Source organism: Equus asinus, chromosome 26 (assembly GCF_041296235.1).
Source record: "Equus asinus isolate D_3611 breed Donkey chromosome 26, EquAss-T2T_v2, whole genome shotgun sequence".
Lineage (NCBI taxonomy): Eukaryota > Metazoa > Chordata > Mammalia > Perissodactyla > Equidae > Equus > Equus asinus.
Genome location: NC_091815.1, coordinates 17,903,064 through 17,925,196, shown reverse-complemented (window position 1 = coordinate 17,925,196; position 22,133 = coordinate 17,903,064). Strand labels below are relative to the sequence as shown.

The 22,133-nt window shown below is 43.9% G+C and overlaps 1 protein-coding gene across 3 annotated transcripts in view; it reads right to left on the bottom strand.

Annotated features, from left to right (window-relative positions):
- The window catches only part of ZNF507 (zinc finger protein 507), a 50,065-nt gene extending 37,520 nt beyond the window's left edge, over window positions 1-12,545 (bottom strand). For 2 of the 3 annotated variants that reach the window (XR_001401186.3, XM_014860399.3), the window contains exons 1-3: window positions 12,360-12,537; window positions 3,515-5,649; window positions 1,928-2,045 (exon numbers count right to left, since the gene is read on the bottom strand). Coding sequence is in view for 2 of the 3 variants with exons in the window: in XM_014860399.3 (XP_014715885.1) it covers window positions 1,928-2,045; window positions 3,515-5,649; window positions 12,360-12,495 (2,389 nt within the window). In the remaining variant the exon portion in view is untranslated. Of the gene's footprint in view, window positions 1-1,927; window positions 2,046-3,514; window positions 5,650-10,832; window positions 10,927-12,359 lie in introns of all 3 variants that reach the window. The other variant, XM_014860400.3, reaches the window with a different exon arrangement.
- Window positions 12,546-22,133: the final 9,588 nt, after the last annotated feature.

Below are 22,133 nucleotides of genomic sequence, written 5' to 3'. Positions count from 1 at the left end.
AGAAACACAAAATGAAGGTGCTCTGCCCGAGGCTCTATGAGAGTAGCCGTGAGCTTGCTCACATACCTGTCGGCACAGTGCTGTCTTCCTCACTGGGCTGGGGTCCTCAAAGACAGCGAGGCCTTCGCCATACTCCCAGCACCTAGCACAGTGTCCCGCTCAGCATGGGCACTCCATGCCTCTCAGCAGAACGAGTGTCTGAGGTGCCACTACACTGGACCTCTGAGTGGAAACCACGCCTTAAGTTCTCTGTGCTATCAAAGTGGGGAGACAGTGGGGACCACAGAAACACACATCCTCATTTGCTTAATAAGTTCACTAAATAGCTAAAGAAGTTTTAATGGGACATAAATTAATTTTACCTTCCTTGTGACCTAAAAACTTGTTCTTTGGCCTAACAACCAGGTTACTTTCTAAAGTTCTACTACTGAATTCATGAAGTCTCAGTATAGCTGTCTGTGTGCAGGAGGTTAGCAGTCATTAAACTGTTACACTACTGTGACAGAGAAAAGCAAATGGAGCCAAGCGGAAGGAAAAAACGCAGGGCAAGCAATTTAAAACCCACACATCTAACCCTAAGAAACAGTCTGACTCAAAGAAAAGATGCTGCAAAATGGAATATGCTGGACAGATGCTAACGTAAAGCTCGAGCTGGTTATTTTATTCTGGAGCTGACATTTTAATCTTTTCTACTAAAATTGTGAGTTTTAATTGGTTAATCCATTTGCACAGCTTTAAATTATTGCTTTTGAAGATGGTGCTAGAAAAGACATATTCCACCACTAGTATTAACCGCAGGTGGTGCCACTGAGTAGTAGTTACTTTATTCCTTCATTAGGGATTTATGATCCAATGCTATCCAATGTTTTAATGTCTCCTTTAAAGGGGATATGGAAACATAATGAATTAAAATAAAAGGAGGCATTTAGGGCTATTTTGTAAAAAGGAAACAAAACTGTTTTAGCTCAGCCATCTACTGCAGAAACAGATGCTATGTCATAAACTCCTTTTGTTTTGGATAGTTTTACAGGGGTGACATCTGTTTGACAAGAGAATCTTGGTGCTACAGTGGTGTCAAATCAGTTCTTTCAGAAACATTCTAGAATCAGTTATGCTTTCTGGGGTATAATTTAATGAAGCATTATGGTAAAACATTTTACTCTGCAGTTGTTTCTAACTTTAATTCTTAGGAAATCTAAAAAGGAAAGTCACCCCAATATGTTTTATTTCCCATAAACACTATGTACCACACTTGAGACATTTAAAGTATATCAATTGAAGTGAGCTGATGCAAGAAAGCACAGCTTATTACACTTTATCCCTAATTCTCCGGATGTGGCATCCGCCTTTTCATGGAACTCTAATTAAATCTTTTGATTCTAATATTCCTATTAGTAGAAACTTGGCCGACTGGTACCTAACTAGTACATAAAAAGATCTTGGTTTTTTTCTTTGTTTTAAAACAATGCAGATGAAATCTGGCAGTCATACTTGGATAGGAATAAGATCACGGCAGGAAGCCTCAGTTAAGGTTTGAGGTGGGGGCCTACCATCTGCAAAGGCTATGTTCTCACTGGGTCAACTGGTGCTGAATGAGGGAGGGGAGGCGTGCTTTCTACGCTGCAGCTTTCCTGGCTTGCTGGTATGTCACCTCAGGGTTTATGCTATACTTGGCTCTTGCAGGACAGCACAAATTTCAGTGTAACATCTACCTACACAGTTGAAGCTGAGTACTTACTAATATAGTATTTCATTTAGAATTCGGAATTTCCTTAGGAACAGACATAAGATTCACTCACATCCATAGTATAAAAATAGAAAAAAAATATGCAGCATTAGTACTGAAAATAACCCATATGACAACTAAGGGTATTTTTTTAACTTCATACGCTAGTCAGTGAAGCCTATATAAAAAATGCACAGATACCTTCTGGAACACATCTTCCATCAGCTGTATCACTGGAAATTCTTGACTCACTAGAAGTGGCTATTGACAAGGGATCTGGAAGACTGTGTTGCTCTCTCTCATGGGTCCTCAGTTGACTCTAAAACATTGAGAGAAATTAATACATAGTTTTCAATAAATATATTTGCACAGTGACTAGAAGGCTGTAGGAGGAATTAATTATTTTCATGGCCTAGTACCTAGAACACATTACCAAGATTTTAAAATCAAATGTGCTGGATGATAATTTGATATATTTGACAGTTTATGGAAAGAAATACACTAGGGAAATCACAACCTCATCAAAAAGACAGTTCCCCTTTTCGTATTCTCCTAAAGGAAGCCACCGCTATCTTAGGAGGTGTTGATACGTGGCACGTGCATGCTTACTGAACCACAAGAAGGCCCAGAGGATGAAAGAGCAGAGTGTTCAGAACAACTCAATACTTTCGGAAAAATAAATCCAATCACAGTTAACTGCTGGACTCCTATTAATTTCTGCTTGTGGATATCAACTAAAGGTGTCAGAGAGACCTAATCGGAACTGCTCCTCCAAGGATGTCTTCTTCCTCCACCTCACCCCCATGAATCAAGAGTGCAACAGCAAAAGAAACTCCTGGAAACTTCTGGAACTTGCTTCTGCAGCCCATTTGGATGCACTATTTGTTTAGTGGCCTGAGGCCATTTCAGAATTTCATGAGGGCCATCCAAGTAGGCGGTGAATCTCAGACTCAAAGGCTTTTCTATTTCTGATCAGCTTTTTACCACCAGCTAGACCCCAACTCTGAGTAATTTGAGAGGGAAAGTCCACATCTCAGTTAGACCTATAGGATACATTTTTGACTTTTCAAACAGTTAACTGGCACCCTGAAGAAGAAAATTCTAAATCAACGATTCAATGAATGTGAGTTTCTTTCACAAAAACAGTATTTCATGCTGGTTGTTGCTTTTAAGGTAGCACGTAAGATGAAAATCACATCGTTAAAGGAATCCTTGAAAGTCCCTTAAACTGCCCATGAAACAGAAGCTACGTGGTTCTACTTCCACTGTATTGTCTTTCACTAAGTCCAATACGGCCCATTTTTCTTTCTGCAATGATACAAATCACTGTTGGTTGTTTGTGCAGCAGTTGAAGTGAATGACTTGCATGGGGGGGGGGGCATGTAAGTTGAAAAATAGATATTTTTATGTTGATAATGCAGCATTAAATTTGTGTAAGTCAAATGTTTATGATGTCTCTCCACTATACATTCTCTTGTAATTCCCTTGTTATTTAAAATCAATACTTTTTAAAAAAGACAGACACACTAAAATACTAAGCGATAAACACAGAGGCTGTTAAGGCAGCAGGAAGTAGGGAAAAGAATCCTACACCAGAAATTCTGATGACCTAGATTTCCGTCCCAACCTTCATACTAATTAGTTGGGATCCCCTGGGCAAATTACCGTACTTTTCTGGGCCTCAGTTTCCTTATCTATAAAATGAGGTGGTTGGACTATGTCTACAAAGTTCCCTCCTTGCTCTCAAATCCTAAGGTTCTCTGATTGATTTCATGCCCCAGGGCTCACCTTATAATGAAAAGATTCTTCGCACTGCTTGCACTGGTATATTCTTGTTTTACAGTGGTTGATCATGTGGGTCTCCAAGTCTTTGCTGTTGTCAGCTATGTGCTCACAGATAGGACACTGATACGGCTGCCTCTGTCGATGGACTCGCAAGTGCTGTTTGATGTAGCCCTTGTTCCCACTTGCGTAGTGACACAAGCGGCAGCGGTAGGGCCGATCAGCATGAGGGATGTACTCCACTACACTGCTTCCTGACAAACCTGGATCGCTGATGGGTTGGCATTGGGCATTATCCTGTAACTCTTTCAAAATGTCATCATCTGAAGCATTTTGGTCTGTCCTTTCCCTCAACTTTTCAATTACAGTGAGTAAGGACATGCTGATGCCTGTCTTTACTTGCCCATCTGACAATTCCTGCCTGCCTTCTGGGAGCGCAACCAAGGTAGAGCTGCTTTGGTTAAAACTAGTCAAGCCATCTGAAGAGTTTTTAAGTGGTGACATAATTTTAGAATATGCTGCCAATGTACTATCTACTTGCCTTTGTCCAGTATTTGGATCTAAAAGGTTTATATTCCCATAGTGCCCAAGGTTGGCTCTTGTTAGTTCTGCAGCCCTTATAGGCATCGTAACCAGGGCTTCTGCAGCTAATGAGTGCAGTCTAAGAGACTCAGAATTTGTCCTTCTTCGGCCTGGTGGGGCATTCTCGTCAGGAGCCAGTCCTTTACTTATTAACTCACTGTCTTTCTTCTCTGGATTGCTCCAGCCTATGATCAGCCCCCCAATATCAACAGTACATTTATCAGCACGATAAACTTCATCTCTTCCTTCACACCCAAGCTGGGCTTCTGTGGGGCTCAGGTTCTTCCCTTCTTCAATTTCAGCATTCATGAGGAAATGCTTCTGTGAAAGAGTTTCTTCAGCATTTGGCAAACGCTCCACTATCACGTTGACATGACCTTTTTTATTTGGGCTGCTGCTGATGATTTTCTGTGCTGATGAAAGTAGGCTATCAGCAATCAGATTCTCCTCCACATCAGAAATCACCTCCAGCATTTCTTCCTCATTAGTGTCAAGGGTAACTGACTGACTTAGATGAACTCCCCCTTCTGCACTCTGTTCTAAAGGAGATGAGGATGATAACGGTTCTGAGCTGCAAATCTGCACTTGCACTGATGGCCCGTTGTGGATACTCAGTTCATTGTCTCCAATAGCAATGACTACTGCATCAACCCCTCCAGGTGCGGCAGCCACTGAAGAATCCAGCAAGCCCAGGGGCTCATTTTCATTTTCAAAAATTGGATAGGAGCAGTCAACCTCCCCAGCATGTTTCCAAGCATGTGTTTTCAACATTCTCTGCTGGCCACAAGTATAACTACAAAACAAGCATCGATACATGCCATACTGTTCATATGCATACCATTTCCTCCTACCCACTTCTGTCATGGACACAGTTTGGGCATTATGAGCTTGTGGCTTGTCCAGACTTACTGGGACGTCAGGAGTGCTGTCATTATTTCTCTCCGTGGTTCTCTGACACAAGGAGTTGGCGGGGCTTACGCACTGTTGGGCTTTGGGTTGAGTGTGACTGCTGGCATTGTTTTCATGGTCATTTACCACGTGAGCTTCAAGTTCCTCTTGGCTTTTAGATGTAATATGGCACTCTGAGCACATTAATATCACTTCATTCTGCTGACCATGCTGCTTGATATGATCTTTTAACACAGAAAAAGATGATGACAGAAACTTACAAAGGCTACACTGGTAAGACATAGCCTTCCCATCATTCTGGGCAAGAGAGTCAGGGGTAAAATGTATTTGCGACATCTCAGCCCTTCTAATATCAGCAGCAGACGACCGGGTTACTTTAGCTGGAATCTCACAAAGTTCTTGGTTTTCAAGAGAGTGCATTGCAGCACTTGAACGTGAGCGTTTTTTCCCAATTAAAAGACATTTTTGTGACTTTTCATGCTCCACTATCTTGCTTAACTTCTGGATAACATGGATTAATGGATCTGTTTTAGCTTTTCTTTGTTCATCAATTTCCAGTGATGAACTGATGACAGTTTCAGCAGTCAGTATAGCCTCCTGTTCTCCAATATCTGGCACCAACATGGCAACAGTGCTGCTTTCTTCCATATCTAAAAAGGATAATATACAACAGAAAGAAATACCAGGTTACACGGTAATTACAGGTATATAATTCAGGAAATATAAACCAATCTTAGTATTTTCTAACCTGGGAACTCCATATCAATATATCTTGCTTCTCCCATAGAGACCTAAATTGTTCAGAATTTCTCTTGGGAATGGTATCTCCTATCAAGACTGATGATACAGATCTTTCTATCCTTCATCTCTTTCTTTGGAAACGACTTTAACAACCTGCATCTCCTTCTTCCTTCACTTTCTTTGCCCTAGACATCTAGCTAGACCCAATCAATACTCCCCTTTTTTTGCACAATGCCAAAACAAATGACTCTTGTTCCTTGACTGAAGGAAGATGGCCATTCCCAGGGCATGTGAAACCACCTCAAGTTACTATGAAATACCATCTGTAAAGCCAATGCATGACTCACACAGTTCTTGGGAGGCAATTTCTTACACCAAATGTAATTGTAGTTTTATTATTAAAATCATAAATTTCAGGGTTCTTTCTCCCCAGATCTTTGGACCTGTGAAAATACAGTCACGTAACCTATTGTAAGGGCACAGTGAACTCTGAGTAGTGCTATGCAAACGAAACTACATAACAGCAACGATCCAGTTCCTTCTCGTACTTCCTTTATCTTCCTGAAGTTAAACCACAAACTATGCTGTGGTTTTTTCCAGAGGTCATATTAGTGGTCAATTATTACTCACACACACATACATATTTTTTTTTCTGAAAGGGAAAGGGGTATCAGAAAAGGAAAAAATTGATATCCTAGTTGTGTTTCCAGTCTCAATATGGACAGAGTCCTGAGAAGGGTTATCTGCAGGTGTCGGCAATGTGTTATGGCCAAGGAAGTCACTAAACATAAAGGACTCCCAATATCTTTCAGTCTCAAACTTGATTACTCTATCTCCTGGCAGTACTTTCATTTCAAACATTTCCTTTGGCTTAAAGTGAGATTAATTTGTTGACTTGGATCAGATTTTTAAGTGTAGGCTTTTTTCCAGCAACAAGTTTTGTTTTTCCACATTTTAGGTGCATTCTGGGATCTTACTCACAACATTCAATAAATGCCAGCAAATTTTTCGTGGCACTAGCTACAGACCATAGCCCATACTATTCTTAAATCTCAGTCAGAGGCTCTGAATTCTTATTTCAGGAGGTGAATCACGGCTCCTCTTCCCCCAGGGGACTGAATCGACATATCGGGGCCCTGGAGCCCCTGCCAAGATCACACCTCCTCCCAGACCCCCCCAGTGCTCTGACCTGCCTCAGCGCCAGTTCTCCCAGGTCAAATCTCGGCAGCAGTTATAGCTTTTCCTCTCTTATTTCTACTCTTCCTGGCACACTACCTTTCTAGATCCAGGTCCACATCAGGCAAAAAGGCCAACAGTTTACTCTCGGCTTCCTTAGGACTACTTCTTCCCTCCTTCCTAACACTATGCCCTACGTGATCAGCTTTTTCTCTTTTCCACTTCTGACCACACTCATGGCAGGGCACGCCTTCCACAGTCATTACAACAAATGACAGCTATCCCAGCTCCCAAAGCCCAGTGGTCCTTTAGCCACTCTCTCCCCTTAACAATCTAAGGGCATTACCGCTCAAAAGACTAGTTCCTTCAATCTTTCTCAAGTAGGATGAACAAAAGTGTTTTTAAATTTCTACATTCAACCTTAAGTCACTAAAAGAGGGGACCAGTGGGGGAACAATTTGTTTCCTTAGAAAAATCCTTTGTGACTTCCTAAGTCACCTTATTGCCTGAGAATTCCACATCTTTAGGCCAAGGGGAGCTGTGGCTCTTCCTGTGACTACTGATTTCCTTTTAGGGTCATTCACTTAAGGCTTTCTTTCAGTTCAATTGTTAAACGCAAATTAGTTAAGTAATAGTTAATGATAGGAGTCCCTGCACATTCAGTTTCTTGCACAAGATTCGGTGCTCTCCTACAGATCTATGGCCTCCTTCCCCAGGAAACAGGACATCCATGTAGGCTGATTGATAATCTGGAGGTTAACAAGTGAATATTTGCTCAGCAGACTCTGCACACCCACAGGGTTACAAAGGTGACTCAGATTATCCTTTTTCTACTTAATGATACAATAGGAGGGAGACAGAGCAGTGCAAATTGCTCCCTGTGGATATTTCACTGTGTACCTTAAAAAGAAAGTGGAAGGAAGAAGGGGAGGAGTTCATTTTATCTCAAGCAAAAGACTAATACAAAAGACTCTGACAAAACATTCAGATTTTTAAAGCTGTGCCTGCTCAGGCATTAAGAGCTAATGGAAATTTGCAGCAGATGCTCCAATTTTCCCTGAACATTTATGTAAGTATCTCATTTTAGAGGCTGCAGACATTTGGGGATAAGTACAGAAATGGAAGCCATAAAACAGATATGACAACATAAAATACATCAAGAAACACCTGAAAAACCAGTTTGAGTCCATGTGGCAAATCAATGTACAAGTTAAGTCTCACTAAAACAAAGTCTCTTAAAAATGTTAGATAAACAGTTCATAGTAAAGTATACACAGGAAGTAAAGTTGACCTCGTGGCCAACTCTTCAAATTTTCACAAAACTTTCACTTTGGCCACTGATGTACATATATATGGGATTGCATGTCGAGTGAAGGAAAATTTATTTGAATAAAAGGGACAAAAATAAGGAGTACAAATACAATCCCAGTGGCTCAATAATGATGACAACATGGATTACAATAATCTGCATGCTATCCATGGCCTCCAAGAGTTCAATGGAAATGCAACTTTACATTGGGTGGGTGGAGAGGGTAGGGATAAAGTAAGAATGGCAAATTTTGTAGCTGAAGTTGAGTGATGAGTACCTAGGAGTTCATGATACTATTATTTCTACTTGTGTAAATGTTTAAAATTTTTCTTAACAAAAAGTTACAGAAAAAATTCTGTGCAGGGTACCAAGCAAAGTACCAGGAAGAATCGAAAAAATTTTAAATTCACAGTACTCATGGTTTAAAACTGAACTGAGTGGATAAGATAAATATATTTGGAAGTTAAAAAGAATTAACAGCTTTTAAACAATGCAATAGTACATAAGGTAAAACAGTCAGAAGGCAGCAGTCAGTGACAAAATCCTAACAAAGACTAAGAGCTCTTTTTGGTCTAGGAAGGTAAGCAAAGGCTTCTGGAAGAAGTAAGATGTACACTGTATTCCAAAAGATGAGCACACCAGATGTCAGCCATTTCTCCCTCTAGAGTCACTGTCTCCTCTTCTGCACTCTACTCTCTGTCCCAGGAGGGAGTATAGCATCAGGCTCCCAAACCCTGTGGTTTCTGGTTGAGTTGCGCCAATGGGAAGCCATGACAGGAGACCAGAGGGAGGCAGGAGAGTGAGATCAGGAGATTCATTTCCCCAGTTTCATCCCTCCAGGTCACCTCGAATTGGCCACGTTCCCCAGTAGAAAGCCATTCTCTCCAGGCAGGCTGCTCTACCAGACTCTCGTGGTTCTGGGACCTCTCCCTTCTCCCGATCCTGCTAGCTCCAGATATACAAGCCCTACACCTTTATTAGGAGTATCTCTGTAAATACATCCTCCTTGAATTATCCTAATTAGGGTGTGCTATTGGCTTTCTTGGAATTCTGTTGACACAATGGTAAGACTAACAAGGAAAGTAGCCATAACTATTATACTTTCAGAAGCAAGAATAGGCATGCTATCCAAGGGTTAGTGAAAAGATCAATACGGCTCAATAGTAAGGTTTACAAGGAAGAGGAAAGACAAGAGGCATCACAAAACAGGGTTTCTTGTTTGGAATCTTTAGACATAACAACATTAGACCAAATATATTGAATTGTTACAAATAAATAAATAAAAGTTGTATCCCAAACCAGAAAAGTTTTACAGCCTTTTCCAGTGCATCTCAAATTTTTCCAAGACAACAGCATTCCACAGACAAAAGCTTACAATTAATGTCTTTCCCAAGAAAAGAGTCAAATTATTTCAGTTGTCTTTAGTTTCCTATAATTTGCTATTTGGTTTATTTGTATATCTAATTAGTTTCTTCCAGTTATAGCAGTATGATTATCCTAAGTAAAATCAACTTGAACAATTCATGTGGGCCTGGAGAAAGGCTGTAATTTTCTGTGTATATACAAAGACAGTTCAATATGGTATAAAGAACCTTTTCTTTCAGACTAAGGATTTGTTCTTTCCAAACTAGAAAAAAATTGTGCTACAGAAGTAACGGCCAATTCCCCATTCTTCTAAATTATCGTAATTCTAAAATATAAACCTTTATTTTACTCCAGCCAAAAGACGACATGGGACATAAGCTCATGGGTCCCTCTCCTAGAATGCCCTCAGTTAGCTGTGTGACCTTAGGCAAGTCACCGTTTCTGTGGCTTTTAGATTCCTCAGATGTAAAATAAGAGTGTGGTGCTGGACGAACTTTCATGTTCCTGAATTATAAACCGTATATAAAAAATCACCTGGCAACTGCTTACATATTATTTATAGATTTATCTTACTAATATCAGCCATAATTTATTTGAATTAAAATCTCCTTAGCTTAATGTAATTCTTAATTACCACTAAGAAAAATAACTGAGTATAAATATCAAAAGTATATGAATTTCATAGTCTAAAATTTCTTAGCTGGCATCTAGCCTGAGAGAATATTCTAATTTGGCAGCTGCAGTTAAGACATAAGATCTAACTAATGTTAACCAATATTCAGATTTAACATTTATTGAGCACCGACAATGTGCTGGACACACTGTGTGCCCAAACAGTGCTGGAGACTATGAAAATGAGTGAGAGGAAATCCTTGCCCTTGAGGTCTCATAGTCCAGGGAGCAGTGTGAAGATTTAGTGTATTACTCACATAATTCCTGGTGATATTAACCTCTTTTTTTGCACATGAGGAATCTGAGGCTCACTGATATAAAGTAATAACTGGCTGAAGCATTGGAATCTAGGCATGATTCTAAATCCATCCTTCCTCTTACTTTCTTCTTATTTCTCAGTGAGAACAAAAATGTATAAAGTAACAACACCGAAAAGAATAACAGCCCCCTACAGTCAGGCTGTATCAAACACGTTAGTGTGTTGATCCTCATAACTTTTTGGGACAGGCTAGGTGGGTGTTACACAATTCTACAAATAAGGAAACACTCAGTGCAATTTAAGTGACTTACCCAAGGTTACATGGCTGTTAAGTGGCAGAGCCAGTGTCTTTCAAATCAATTCCTGAAATTAATACAGTCCCTTGGATCAATCTTCAAAATCCAGCTGTGGCCAAGAATGAAAGTATACAGTATCAAACATTTCTCTTTTTGGTTAAACAAAGTAATGATTTTTTTTTTTGGCAGTGAAAAATTTCCTGATAATCTATGTGAAAAAGAAATTCAGAGGAATGTTCATGTAACCCACTTACGTGAGGCAAATTTATATAACTTATCTAACAAGTAGACTTCAGGATTTTGTGCAAGTCAGAAAGTACAGCTCTGGAAACTTCTCCCAATAATGGTGTACTTTGTTTTAGCTCAGACTTTATCGAAAGGACTAAAAATACTACTGGTTTTATTGATACCACTTTCTAACGAATAAGGAACAATAAATAGTATATTGTTATCTTAATCTTAACCAAAAATACAATCTAAGGGATGATTTTGCAAACTTCAAACAGTTCTACAAGCACAGGAGGCTGAATGGCAGCATGAAAAGATAGGACACAGCAGACTGACCTATACATCTTTTAATGCAGTTTCCCGCCCTGGTGCTACATTTCTTTGCTACTGTTTCTTTCACTAGCCAGAATGAATCTTTTAGATCAAAGACCGCTTATTCATTTCACCTAGAATGCAACTATCTTATCGATTACGGTTAAGTAAATAGTCCACTGCCAGGGTGGAGAGCATGTCTTTGGTCCTCCGAAGTTAATTTTAAACGAGTTAGTGAGGTAAAGGAATGAAGGGCCAAGCTTTCTCTTGTAATCAATAACGCAACCCATACACTGGGTCAGAGCGGAGGACCGGAGAAAGCACAAACTCAAGGTGATAAATCCAGTAATTGCCTGATAAGAGAGATGCACACTGATAGCAAATTACACCCCACTGCACTAACGAAAAAGATCGCCTCCAGGCTGGGATGGTGGCCTCGGCCGAATTAATCATCCAGGCCTTCCACACAAACCATTCACTCCCATGCCCCCAGGTCTTAAGAAGCAGGAGCTTTTCCCAGTGAGCTCGGGGATCTCGGGGGAGCTCATTTCATCTCAGGGGTTCGCAAGAGGTGCAGGGGGCTGGGGCTGCTTTTCTGTACTCGCTTTTTCTACACGAAGCAATGTGGCTCGAGGACGGGGACGGTGGGGGTCGAGAAAAAGTAATCGAGAGAGGCGGTGAGGACGCCGTTCTCGGCTCCATCCCGACGGGCCCGGGCGGCTTCCCCTCTGCAGAGGGCAAGGGGGCAACGCCTCGGCGGGCCTGCCCGCGGACCGCGCTGGTGACAGGACGCGCGGCGCGGGGCTTCCCCCTCCCCGGGCGGCGGGCAAGCCCGGGGGCTCCGCGAGCCTTGCCATGGGCGGCAGCGAGGACCGAAGCGGGACACGGAACTTGCGGCGTGTGGCGAGCTCCGGGCGGGCGCCGGCAGAGGCCCGAGGGAGGGCGCACATGGCCGGCGGCGGCGCTGCGGGCGGGCGGAGGGGCGGCCCCGGGGCGCGGTACCTGCGGTCGGGCGGCGGCTGCTGCGTCCGCGAGCCTCCGTGGGCCGGCCGGGCGCCTGGCCGTGCCCTCGCCCTCGTCCTCGCCCACCTCTCTCCCGGCTCTTTTCCCTCTTTTCCCCCGCTTTTCCCCTCCTCATCCGGAGCTCCAAAATGGCGGCGCCGGGCACGGATCACGTGAGCCACGGGCAGGTCAGGTGACCCGAGTGGCGGGCGGCGGGGGCGGGGCGAGGCTCAGGCCCCGCCCACGGGCATCCCGGGGCTCCGGGGCGAGGCTGGCCCGGACGAGGTAGCCTCCCGGCTGACGGCAGTGGCCCGTCCTGGGCGGGGTTCGGGCGTGGTTGGCGGGCTCTCAAGGCCTGCGCGGTGGCCTCTCGGTGGTCGTCTGGGGTCGAAGTCAGAGTATGATCACTTGCAGTCTCCCCACGTCGCCCAAATCTGCTTCATCACTCCGTCCCCTCCCGAATTGGCTTTCAACAATGGCCACTGGCCTTCTTTTCAGCCCTGTGCTTCCGAATTTGTTACTGCTTTGGTTGGGCTACCCTTTTTGCGTTGTTCTTGGCTAAAATTTAGAAGTCCTTGCTGGATTCATGGCTGGACTTCAGATGTGTCTGGCGAGGGGCAGAGCTGGCCCTGGGAAATCTATTTGTTTGGGAGACTGAGAGTTTTCAGGGAAAGAACTCCTCCTAGGGATGGTGGGGCCTGACTTGGCAGCTTGTAACTACCTCTGTGGGTAACACAACCTCAGTCTTCTGAGGGCACCATAGTGTTTGTCATTTGGATCTGTTTCATGACATACACATTATAAGCAGCCTGTTTTGGTTCCCCTGCTAACAGAATAAAATCCAAAGGGAGTGAAGCATTTCACCTAACTTGACCAAGAGTGCTGGACAGTTTTAGTGTATTAGGAACTACACAGCAGGGCGCTTGGGTCTAGACCCAGTAGATAGGCCACCAACAGTAGGAAAGGAGTAAAACTGAAGATTCTGGTCACAGTAAGGACTGGACCTGTTCATTGAGATACCTCTCAGCAATTCCGGCTATATTTAGAGGCCTTTGTAGCAGGCTGGGCTCTCAATTATTAAGTGGGGGAAAGTTGCAGGAAAAACTTGAAGTTGCTGTTCAGCCAGGTCAGTCATTCCCCTTACTGTATCTCAAGATACAAATTCACCTGAATTTGGGGGTTGGGAAACCAGTAAAGTTAGAATTCTGCCATTCCACAGAATCCTTTGCCAATTGGACCAAATAGCTAAGGAGAAGGAAAAATAAAGGGTTGAGTAATTTTGTTCAATAAAAGAAGTTGAACAGGAGACTAGGATGGAAGGGTGGAAGGAAAAAAATCAAGGCAAACCAGAAATACATGACAGGGAGAAAGAACAAACAATTAATGTGCAAATTTCTTTCCTTTCCTTGAGCTGCCGACACAAGCAATCCTCGTTTGGATCTGAAGAGAGGCTTTTCTTTAGAAATGTCTTACCTGTAATGTCCATGAATCTGAAAGTGGAGAAGCTATAATCTAGGGAAAATAAGGGAGTTCTAAAACCAGTGAAAGAAGGTCAGTGTATCTTTGTCTGAAGTTCCTGTGGTCGTCTTTTCTGGTATTCACCAGCTACTTCTAGCACAAGGTTAGATGGAACTTCGGCCCTCTGCCTGGCTTGGAGGTGTGGCTTGTGACTGGTGTTGGCTAGTGAATTGTGTATGGGAGTGAGGGCTGCCCCTCCAGCCTGGCGCATTTAGTTCTCAGTGTAGTTCTCACCAGAGCCCTCTTTCCTCGCTGGCTTGATGACTGGCAATGTTTGAAATGGTGGCCACCCTGTCAGCCTACCTTTTAGAGTGACAATGAGGAGCTGAGCCCCCAGCTGACTCATGATGGATATGTAGGGTGAGGAAGTCACACAGGTTTTGGAGCTGTTTGTTACTGCAGTGTGCGTGACATAGCCACTGCTGACTGACTGACTGATACTCCCTCTCTGTACACCAAAGTTACTGAAAGAGGCAGAACCAATAGAAAGAAACCATTACGGGCAGATAGGAATGTTAATGAAAGAATTAGGACCTTCGTTCCTGAAGACAGAGAATGTATAAGATACAAAATACAATAGAAAAACCAAGGCAATGTCAAAAAGCTAGGGGAGCAAAACCTCAGTATTTCTCTTTCATACACAAGAGCTCTCCAGAAAATTACAGTGAACATTTTTAAGTCAGAGGAAGGCAAAGACATCCAGATGTAGTTCCATTGAACTTGTGGATATCTCACTGAAACTCTTCTAAGCACCTTCCACTTGCCATGGAATGTTATTCACTACGATTTAATTAACCAATCATAGTAAGATTTAGTGTTATAGATAGAAAACTTGCTTACTCGGTTATCTAGCGCCTACCTGATGGAACCTGACTGTCTCCAGATGAGAGATGACCCAGATAACTGCATCCCTATCTCCATGCATCTCATTATTCCACTTTGGGATCATTCATTAGTTGATGAGGTGAAAGGTCTTGCTTCTCCTACAAGTATCAGGATCTGTATCTTCTAAAGTATCTCCTAAAGTGACCAGGGACTCTGATAATACAAGGTGCGTGCTTGACAGTTTAAACCAGAGCACTGTTTAAATTTCGGAAACTCTCAGGGAGGAAGACAGCACAGTGAGGAAGTTGCCAAGGTGATGGCTGGTTGTAAACTGAGTGAAACACTGAGCTAGGTGAAACTCGAGAAGACCAGCTTGTTCCCAGCCATGATACTTATGAAGGACACTTTGTCTTTTGTGCAATAAGATTAGTTTCGATTTCTTTCAAAGGGACTAATCACATACGTCTTTGGCACAGCATAGAAAATCAGAGGAGACATGTTAACCTGTATTTCTTTTAGTTGTAATTTTAATCATGACCTTTAAAAAATATGCTTTGGATATACTGCCTCCAAAAAGGAAAGAATGTGGAAGAGCGAGAGGAGGCGGGGGGCTCAAAGAGGGAAAAAAAAGGATGTGGTAGTGTAAGCTGAGAAGGTAAACACAAACATTTTCCCTGACCTTCTCTTTAGCTCCAGTGGGACTGCAAGCAGGTGGGCTCCATCCTTCTGACGTTTTCCTCCTGCCTGTAAAACCAGCAGTTCAATTTATCCTTTTATTTTGAGCTTCAGATGTCTGGTATATGGAAGTATGGAGTTTAATTATAGGAGTCCTCTGGGTTCAAAATGGGACTTCATCATTAAGAATAATGGCAAGGCTTGATTTTATTAATGAATGAAAAGATTGCTTGATGTAAGTCAGAAGGAATGTAAGATTAAAGGACATGATATATTATTATATATACAGCTGTCAGTAATAAATTAACATTAGCTCTGGGTTCCTTACACTTTGCATCCTGAATATACACCTAGAAATACTTCATAATTATAGTTCAGGTCTCAAGAATCATCATAAATTATCCATCTGTCAGTCATTCTCTGCTAAAAGCCACAGACCTACATTATTTCAGCAGCACATCGACATCTACAATCTCTGGTGCTACGAGGCACACATATTAATTTACTTCTCATCGAGGACCTGGATGAACCAGAAGGATACACGACAACCGATGATGTCTAGGAGGAACTGGAGAAAGAGCAGGGACACTATTGCGAGAGTTGGGGTTTGCTGAAGTGAAGTCTTGCTTCACTTTCAGCTCAGCTGTTTTGGGTCTGAGCCCATACTGGCTGAGAAGAGGCCCACGGAGGATCTCAGACTGTCGTAGCATCTAAAGCAGCCGCGGAGTTCAGGCTGTGATGGAATTCTGTATAGAATTCTCTTAGCTCCTAGCACTGTCTTGTCCCCAGGACCTGGGAGTGAGGACACAAATCAATAGTGGTGACATCTAGTGGCTTACCTGGAATGTGCAGTCAAGCCAAAGAGCCCTCCAGTGGACAGCAGGGCATTCGCCTTGTCCAGCTAACTCGGGCCTGACCCCGGGCCCTGGTATCAGTCTAAGAGTTTGATTGCTGGCAGAGATTGCCTGACTTCATGTTGGTTTATGGGTGGGGTCCAGGAAAGGCAGCAGCAGGCTGGGAGTGAGGCGGAGAGCGGCTGCTTGTGAGGCCGGCGGGAGGCCCCTCGCAGTCTGCTCTGCACCTGCCCCAGACTCATGCTGCGGCGAAGCAGGGCTCGTGGAGCAGGAGCTCCCTCCGCCAGGCTGTCTCTCGGCTTCAGCGCAGACTGGTGATCGGAACGCTCAAGCCATTTTCAGTCGTCTTTGTCAATAAAGTCAGTCTCTTCTCCACAAAGGGAATGAAAATGAGATTTCGAGGCCTCCAGAGGGCTGTCTCCTTTGGCCACTTTATCTGCCCAGGAGCCTCAGCTGAGTTGGGTGGCCGCTATTTGCTATGTGCAAACCCGGTTGACAGGTAATACCACCTGCTTCTGAATAAGACGGTGTGATTATAATAGGGTACTGTTAAATTCTTCTCCAAGAAGCAGTTTCCTTAACGCAGTGACCTTTGTTGATGAGAGGGGCAGAGGAGGAAAATGAAAAGAAGAAAGGGAAGAAGATGAAGGAAGACACTAAGGAAAAGGAACTGCTAATCAAACCAAGAGGACCCGGCTAAGGGGTAATCCTGTGACCTAAAAATGCGTCATTTGTTACTTTGACAGCTCCTCTTGCGGTGAGAGACTAGAAGCCCCTAGCATCATCACCAGCTGGCTGGGAGTTCTGCGTCTTGCTTCTTTAAGACATCAGTGACTGGATAACCATAGACAGCAAGTAGTCTACCCTCTGGGGGCCTCCAGCTCTGAGCTCCTCACGTACTGTGGACGACCAAGCACGGGAACAGTGTTGCATCTTTGATCTGGTGGGCTGTTTCTTTCACTGAGAAAGAGACATGAGTGAAAGGGGAAGAAGAATTGCATGTGGCACCCGGAGATAGTCTACACTGCAATTTTCATGCCCTTTCTGACCACGAAACCAGAACTGCTCAGCAGAAGCTCCAGCAAGCCATAAGGCTGGGAGGGCCCAGCAGAAAGCTATTGTGAGGCAGAAGCGGCACATCCAGAATCAGGCCTAAGCAGGCTGCAGGGCACACATGAGGTTCAGGAGCAGGGGGCCAGGCTCCCACGTCATCCACCCCTCTTGCACGAGCATCTCTCTCACCTCATGCTTCTCTGACTAGCTGATGGGAGGGGGAAAGCTTGAGCTAAGTTAACAGGTGGATAAGCTTGGTGTGTGTAAGAAAATGGACCGACATGAATGAAGGTGTGAGGTGAGACTAGACACAGGGCATCTGTCTGGCCAAAGGGCTTGAGAGGGGAGCAGGGAGAGCTTCGGCCAGAATGGTGAGCTGGGGCTGGCCCAGGCAGCCACAGGCAGCAAGCATCTGCTGAGAGCCTTCCCATCAGGGCCCTGCGCAGGGCCTCTGCTCGTCTTATTCACGCGTCTTTGTGGACTTAGCTCTGTGGTCATTGACTGCGTATGTAATCCCTGCCGCAGCATCTGTCTACCCTGGTGGGGAGCAAACTCCAAGAGCCAAGGGAGCTTGTCAGTCTTGTTCATCCAACAAGAATAGGGCCTCGAATAGGGCCCAGAGTGTAGCTACACTGTGTAAACGCTCATTGATTGAATGAAAAAGCAGTTTTGTTCAGCAGACACACTCATTGGCATGGGCTTTATTTGAGTAGCTGCTTGAAGGCAGTCTTTTGGGAAGATCAGGCTTCAGATTGAGAGCTGGGGCCTTGGGAGAGATGAAGATGGTGTCCAGTTAGGGACCTGGACTGGGTTTCACCCTGAGCTTCAAAACCTGTTAGCACTCACTACCTGTGTGATCTAAGGCAAGTTACCTAACCTCTCTGCCTATGTTACTTCATCTGTAAAATGGGGATAGTGAAACCTATCTTATAGGGCTGTTGGAAAGTTTAAAGGATGTAATATGTATGAAGCACCGATGTGCCTAACTCATAGTAAATGATCAATAAACCCTAAGTATCATTGTTGCAAAGGTTCAGACTGGAATGATACGAGATGGAAAGAAGAGATGGAGATGGCAGACACTGTGAACAAAGAACACGTAGCGTTAGAGGCAAATTGGAACTAAGGTGTGAAGTGGAGGGCCAGCGAGCCCCTCTGTCCTTTTAGTGTGCCCTTGGTGGGAGGCACAGACAGCTCTGGGCTGCAGTGCCAGTGACAGAGGCAAGCACAGAAGTCAGAGGACACATGGAGAAGAAGAGGCCAGAACCATCCAGCTACTCTGAAATCAGCTACTCTGTCGTGGAATTTGATGTGAGCAGATGACTACGTGGGTTTTCAGCCTATTTTTCCTAAATGTGGATTTTGTTGGCAGCTGAATGCGCGCTAACACCCTGAGATTTCGTTGCATTTGGTTAAGTCCAGAAGACTGTGGACTTGGCTTTGAAAAATTGAAAGTGAATTGAATTTGCATTATTTAAGTGGCTTATTCAGATTAACACTGCTATCTCTTCAGATTTAAAATTTCAAAGACTCAAGATTTGATATTTCAGCAGCAACAATGACATCTAGGGGTTGGTTTTTACAGGTTTAATCTTAGATATATATCCTCTACATTTTGAGAAACAGGGATGCTAACACATTGATTCAATCCAAAATGTCTGGACCGTGTGAACTTGGTTGGTGGCCAGGGCAATGCTGATGGATCAAAGAAAGGAAAAAGCTGGAAGTGGCTTCTGCTGTCAGCTAAGAAAGCTACTTTCCTTCTAAAATTGCAACACCTCTCAGTTTGCTGAAAATATACCTTTTCCCCTTGACCTTTTAACCAGAGATGTGCCATCCGTCTCGGCTCTCCTGCTTGATCCTCTACCACTCTGCCTGTGGATGACAGAGCTGCCTTCCCTGTGTGGACAGGGGCTGGGACTACAGGTTCTAGCTCCTTCCAGTTTTTTCCACTCTTTGATGATCCAGTGGAAGGAGTCTTTGACAGTTCACCTCATCTCTACCATATATTTTTACCAGATTCTCTTAAATGGATCATTCTCTTGACTTTACGGCCTTGACTGTCAAACTCAGAGGCAGACTTTGGTGTGTTGTCAGTCATTCAGTCAGTCAACTAAAAGTGTTGATTGAGCACCTTCTGGGAACAGTCTTTTTTGTTGTTGTTGAGGAAGATTGGCCCTTCGCTAACATCTGTTGCCAGTGTTCCTCTTTTTTCTGCCTGAGGAAGGTGGTCCCTGAGCTAACATCTGTGCCAGTCTTCCTCTGTTTTGTGTGCAGGATGCCCCCACAGCCTGGCTTGATGAGCGGTGGTGGTATGTAAGTCCACACCTGGGATCGGAACCCACAAAGCCTGGGCTGCTGAAGCGGAGTGTGCAAACTTAACCACTATGCCACTGGGTCAGCCCCTGGGAACAGTCTTTGTGTATGTGTGTGTGTGTGTGTGTATATGTCCCACAAGGATCAAGTGGGAATGAGAGGGAACAGGAAGGCAATAGACATGGGTTAAGCCTGGGAAAAACATCGTTTATTTAGAGAACACCAAGCATACATGTCAATAGGAAATAAATTATACATGAAAACATCTATGAACATACTGGAAAAATTCACAAATATTCAGATGATGCTTAAGGTTCCTCTCAGCATGAATATTCTGTGATTTTTGTGCAGATTAAAATTAGTACCCTGTTATACTGATGCATAATAATGTTGGTGTCAGCACAAGAATTATAGATTTTTTAATATTCTGGTGAGAGCCACGCAAACCTGTGTCCGTGGGTGGGTGTGAATTGACCCTCGGTGATTTCAGGCTATGAGGGGTTTTCCGGTCTGCAGAACCGTACAGAGTGAGCTGAGGCTGTTGAGACAGGGCCCATCAGCGGCACTGTGGTGCATGCCCTGATATGTAGCTTTCTGATTAAGATCGACCAGGAAATCCTCTTTGTTCCACCCTCGCTGTTGACCTTTCCTTTTCTCTCTTCAGTGTGTTTCCTGCTTTAGCAGGTAGAGTGTACAGAACTATTGCATCACCAGGCTGTCAGTTTCACCTTCTGAATAGTCCTTGAATTTTTCCCTTTCTGATGGTGACTAAAAGTCTCCCGTGGCTTCTACTGAAGATCCAGACCTTTATCCAGCCTTTGAGGTCCAGCCTGATGTCCCTGGCTGCTGCCCCTGCCTCAGCCCCATTATACCTGCCCGTCCTCAGATGTGCTTTTCGGTTTCCCAGATGCAGCAGGCCTGGTGTCCTCTCCTCCTCTCCCCGCTTCCCTTCACATGCTTCTCTCTTACTCTTCCCCAGGGCTCAGCAAAGAGCCATTTTGTCAGGGAAGCCTTCCCTGACCTCTGTGATCAGCTCAAATCCTTTGCCTTTTGGTCACAAGACACCTTTGGTCACAGGTCTTGCCATAGCTATGGTTTATCTATGCAGTTATTGCATCAGTGTCAACCCCCGTCCATAAATGGCAGAGTCCGTGAGGTCAGGCACCATGTCATGTCAGCATAGGGCCTGGCAGTAGTAGAAGCTAATGAAGAAACCAACAATGAGTGAATGAATGAATGAATGAATGAATGAATGGTGAATATAGTGGAATTTGTCTTAGGTGACTAAGATTCTTACAGTGCTTCAGGTTCACCAACCCAATGTCTAATCACTCTGTGTCTTAGTCTGTTCAGGCTGCTATAACATAAAACCATAGACTGGGCAGCTTATAAACAGAAATTTCTCTCTCATGGTTCTGGAGTCTGGGAGATCCAAGATCAAGGCTCTGGCAGATATGATGTCTGGTAGGGGCCTGCTTCCTGGTTCATACATGGCCGTCTTCTTGCTGTGTCCTCACATGGCAGAAGGGGCGAGAGAGCTCTCCAGGGTCGCTTTTGTAAGGTCACCAATGCCATTCATGACAGTTCCACCTTCATACCCTAGGCACCTCCCACCTCCAAATCCCTCATAAGGGGGATAGGTGTCAACCTATGAATTCTGGGGAGACACAACATTGTCTGTAGCACTCCATTTGATTTTGTAAAATAGAGAAGTAGGTCATAGACAGTATGCATTAAATTTATGTGGGTTCTAGGACCCACTCAGGAAATTTTGATTTAAATTTCTACTTAACATTACTGGGTCTCAATGTTGAGTGTAGGAAATTTCAGTTACTTGAGTAGTCCCATTAGTCAGCGGCCTTCCTGCATCTTGACTCTGAAGTGATGCAGACTAAGGGGCACCTGCTGTGGCCACTTCTGCTGCAGTGGAGAAGTCCATCTATGTTAGTTGGAGGTCCTTGTCATCAAACCCAGGCGGAGTCTAAGAATCAGGATCGCATTCTCGCAGCTCTGGGGAGGAATGGCATTCCACTTTCTCATGGAAAGAGTCTTCTACAAATCATTTGCCTCACCATCTTCAGGTTAATTTCTTGATGTTTTATCAATAGGGGAGAGATTATCAAGTGACATCTCAATTTGGAGCAAAGATTTGTAATTTGAAATCTACTTTGAAAGAAAAAATAGGAGTAAACTCAAGGGGATATAGTGTTAGTGCCCAAAGATCACTCTGAAGGTATTTTTCGAGTCGTTTGATATTTATCCTGGATTTCAAACTCAAGAGAAATAGCATAGCATAGAGATTGAGAGCACAGGTTCAGACCGGACTGCCTGGCTCTATTTCCTGGGTCCGGCACTTACCATCTGTGCAATTTTGGGCACGTGACTTTACCTCTCTGTGTCACAATTCCTCACCTTTAACATGCAGAGAATAACATTCCAGGCCTCATGGTCCTATCATGTGGGTTTTATAAATGAATACCCTGGAGAGTGCTTCAAACAGTGCCCCCATAGGAAACACTATTTCAGTGTTAGC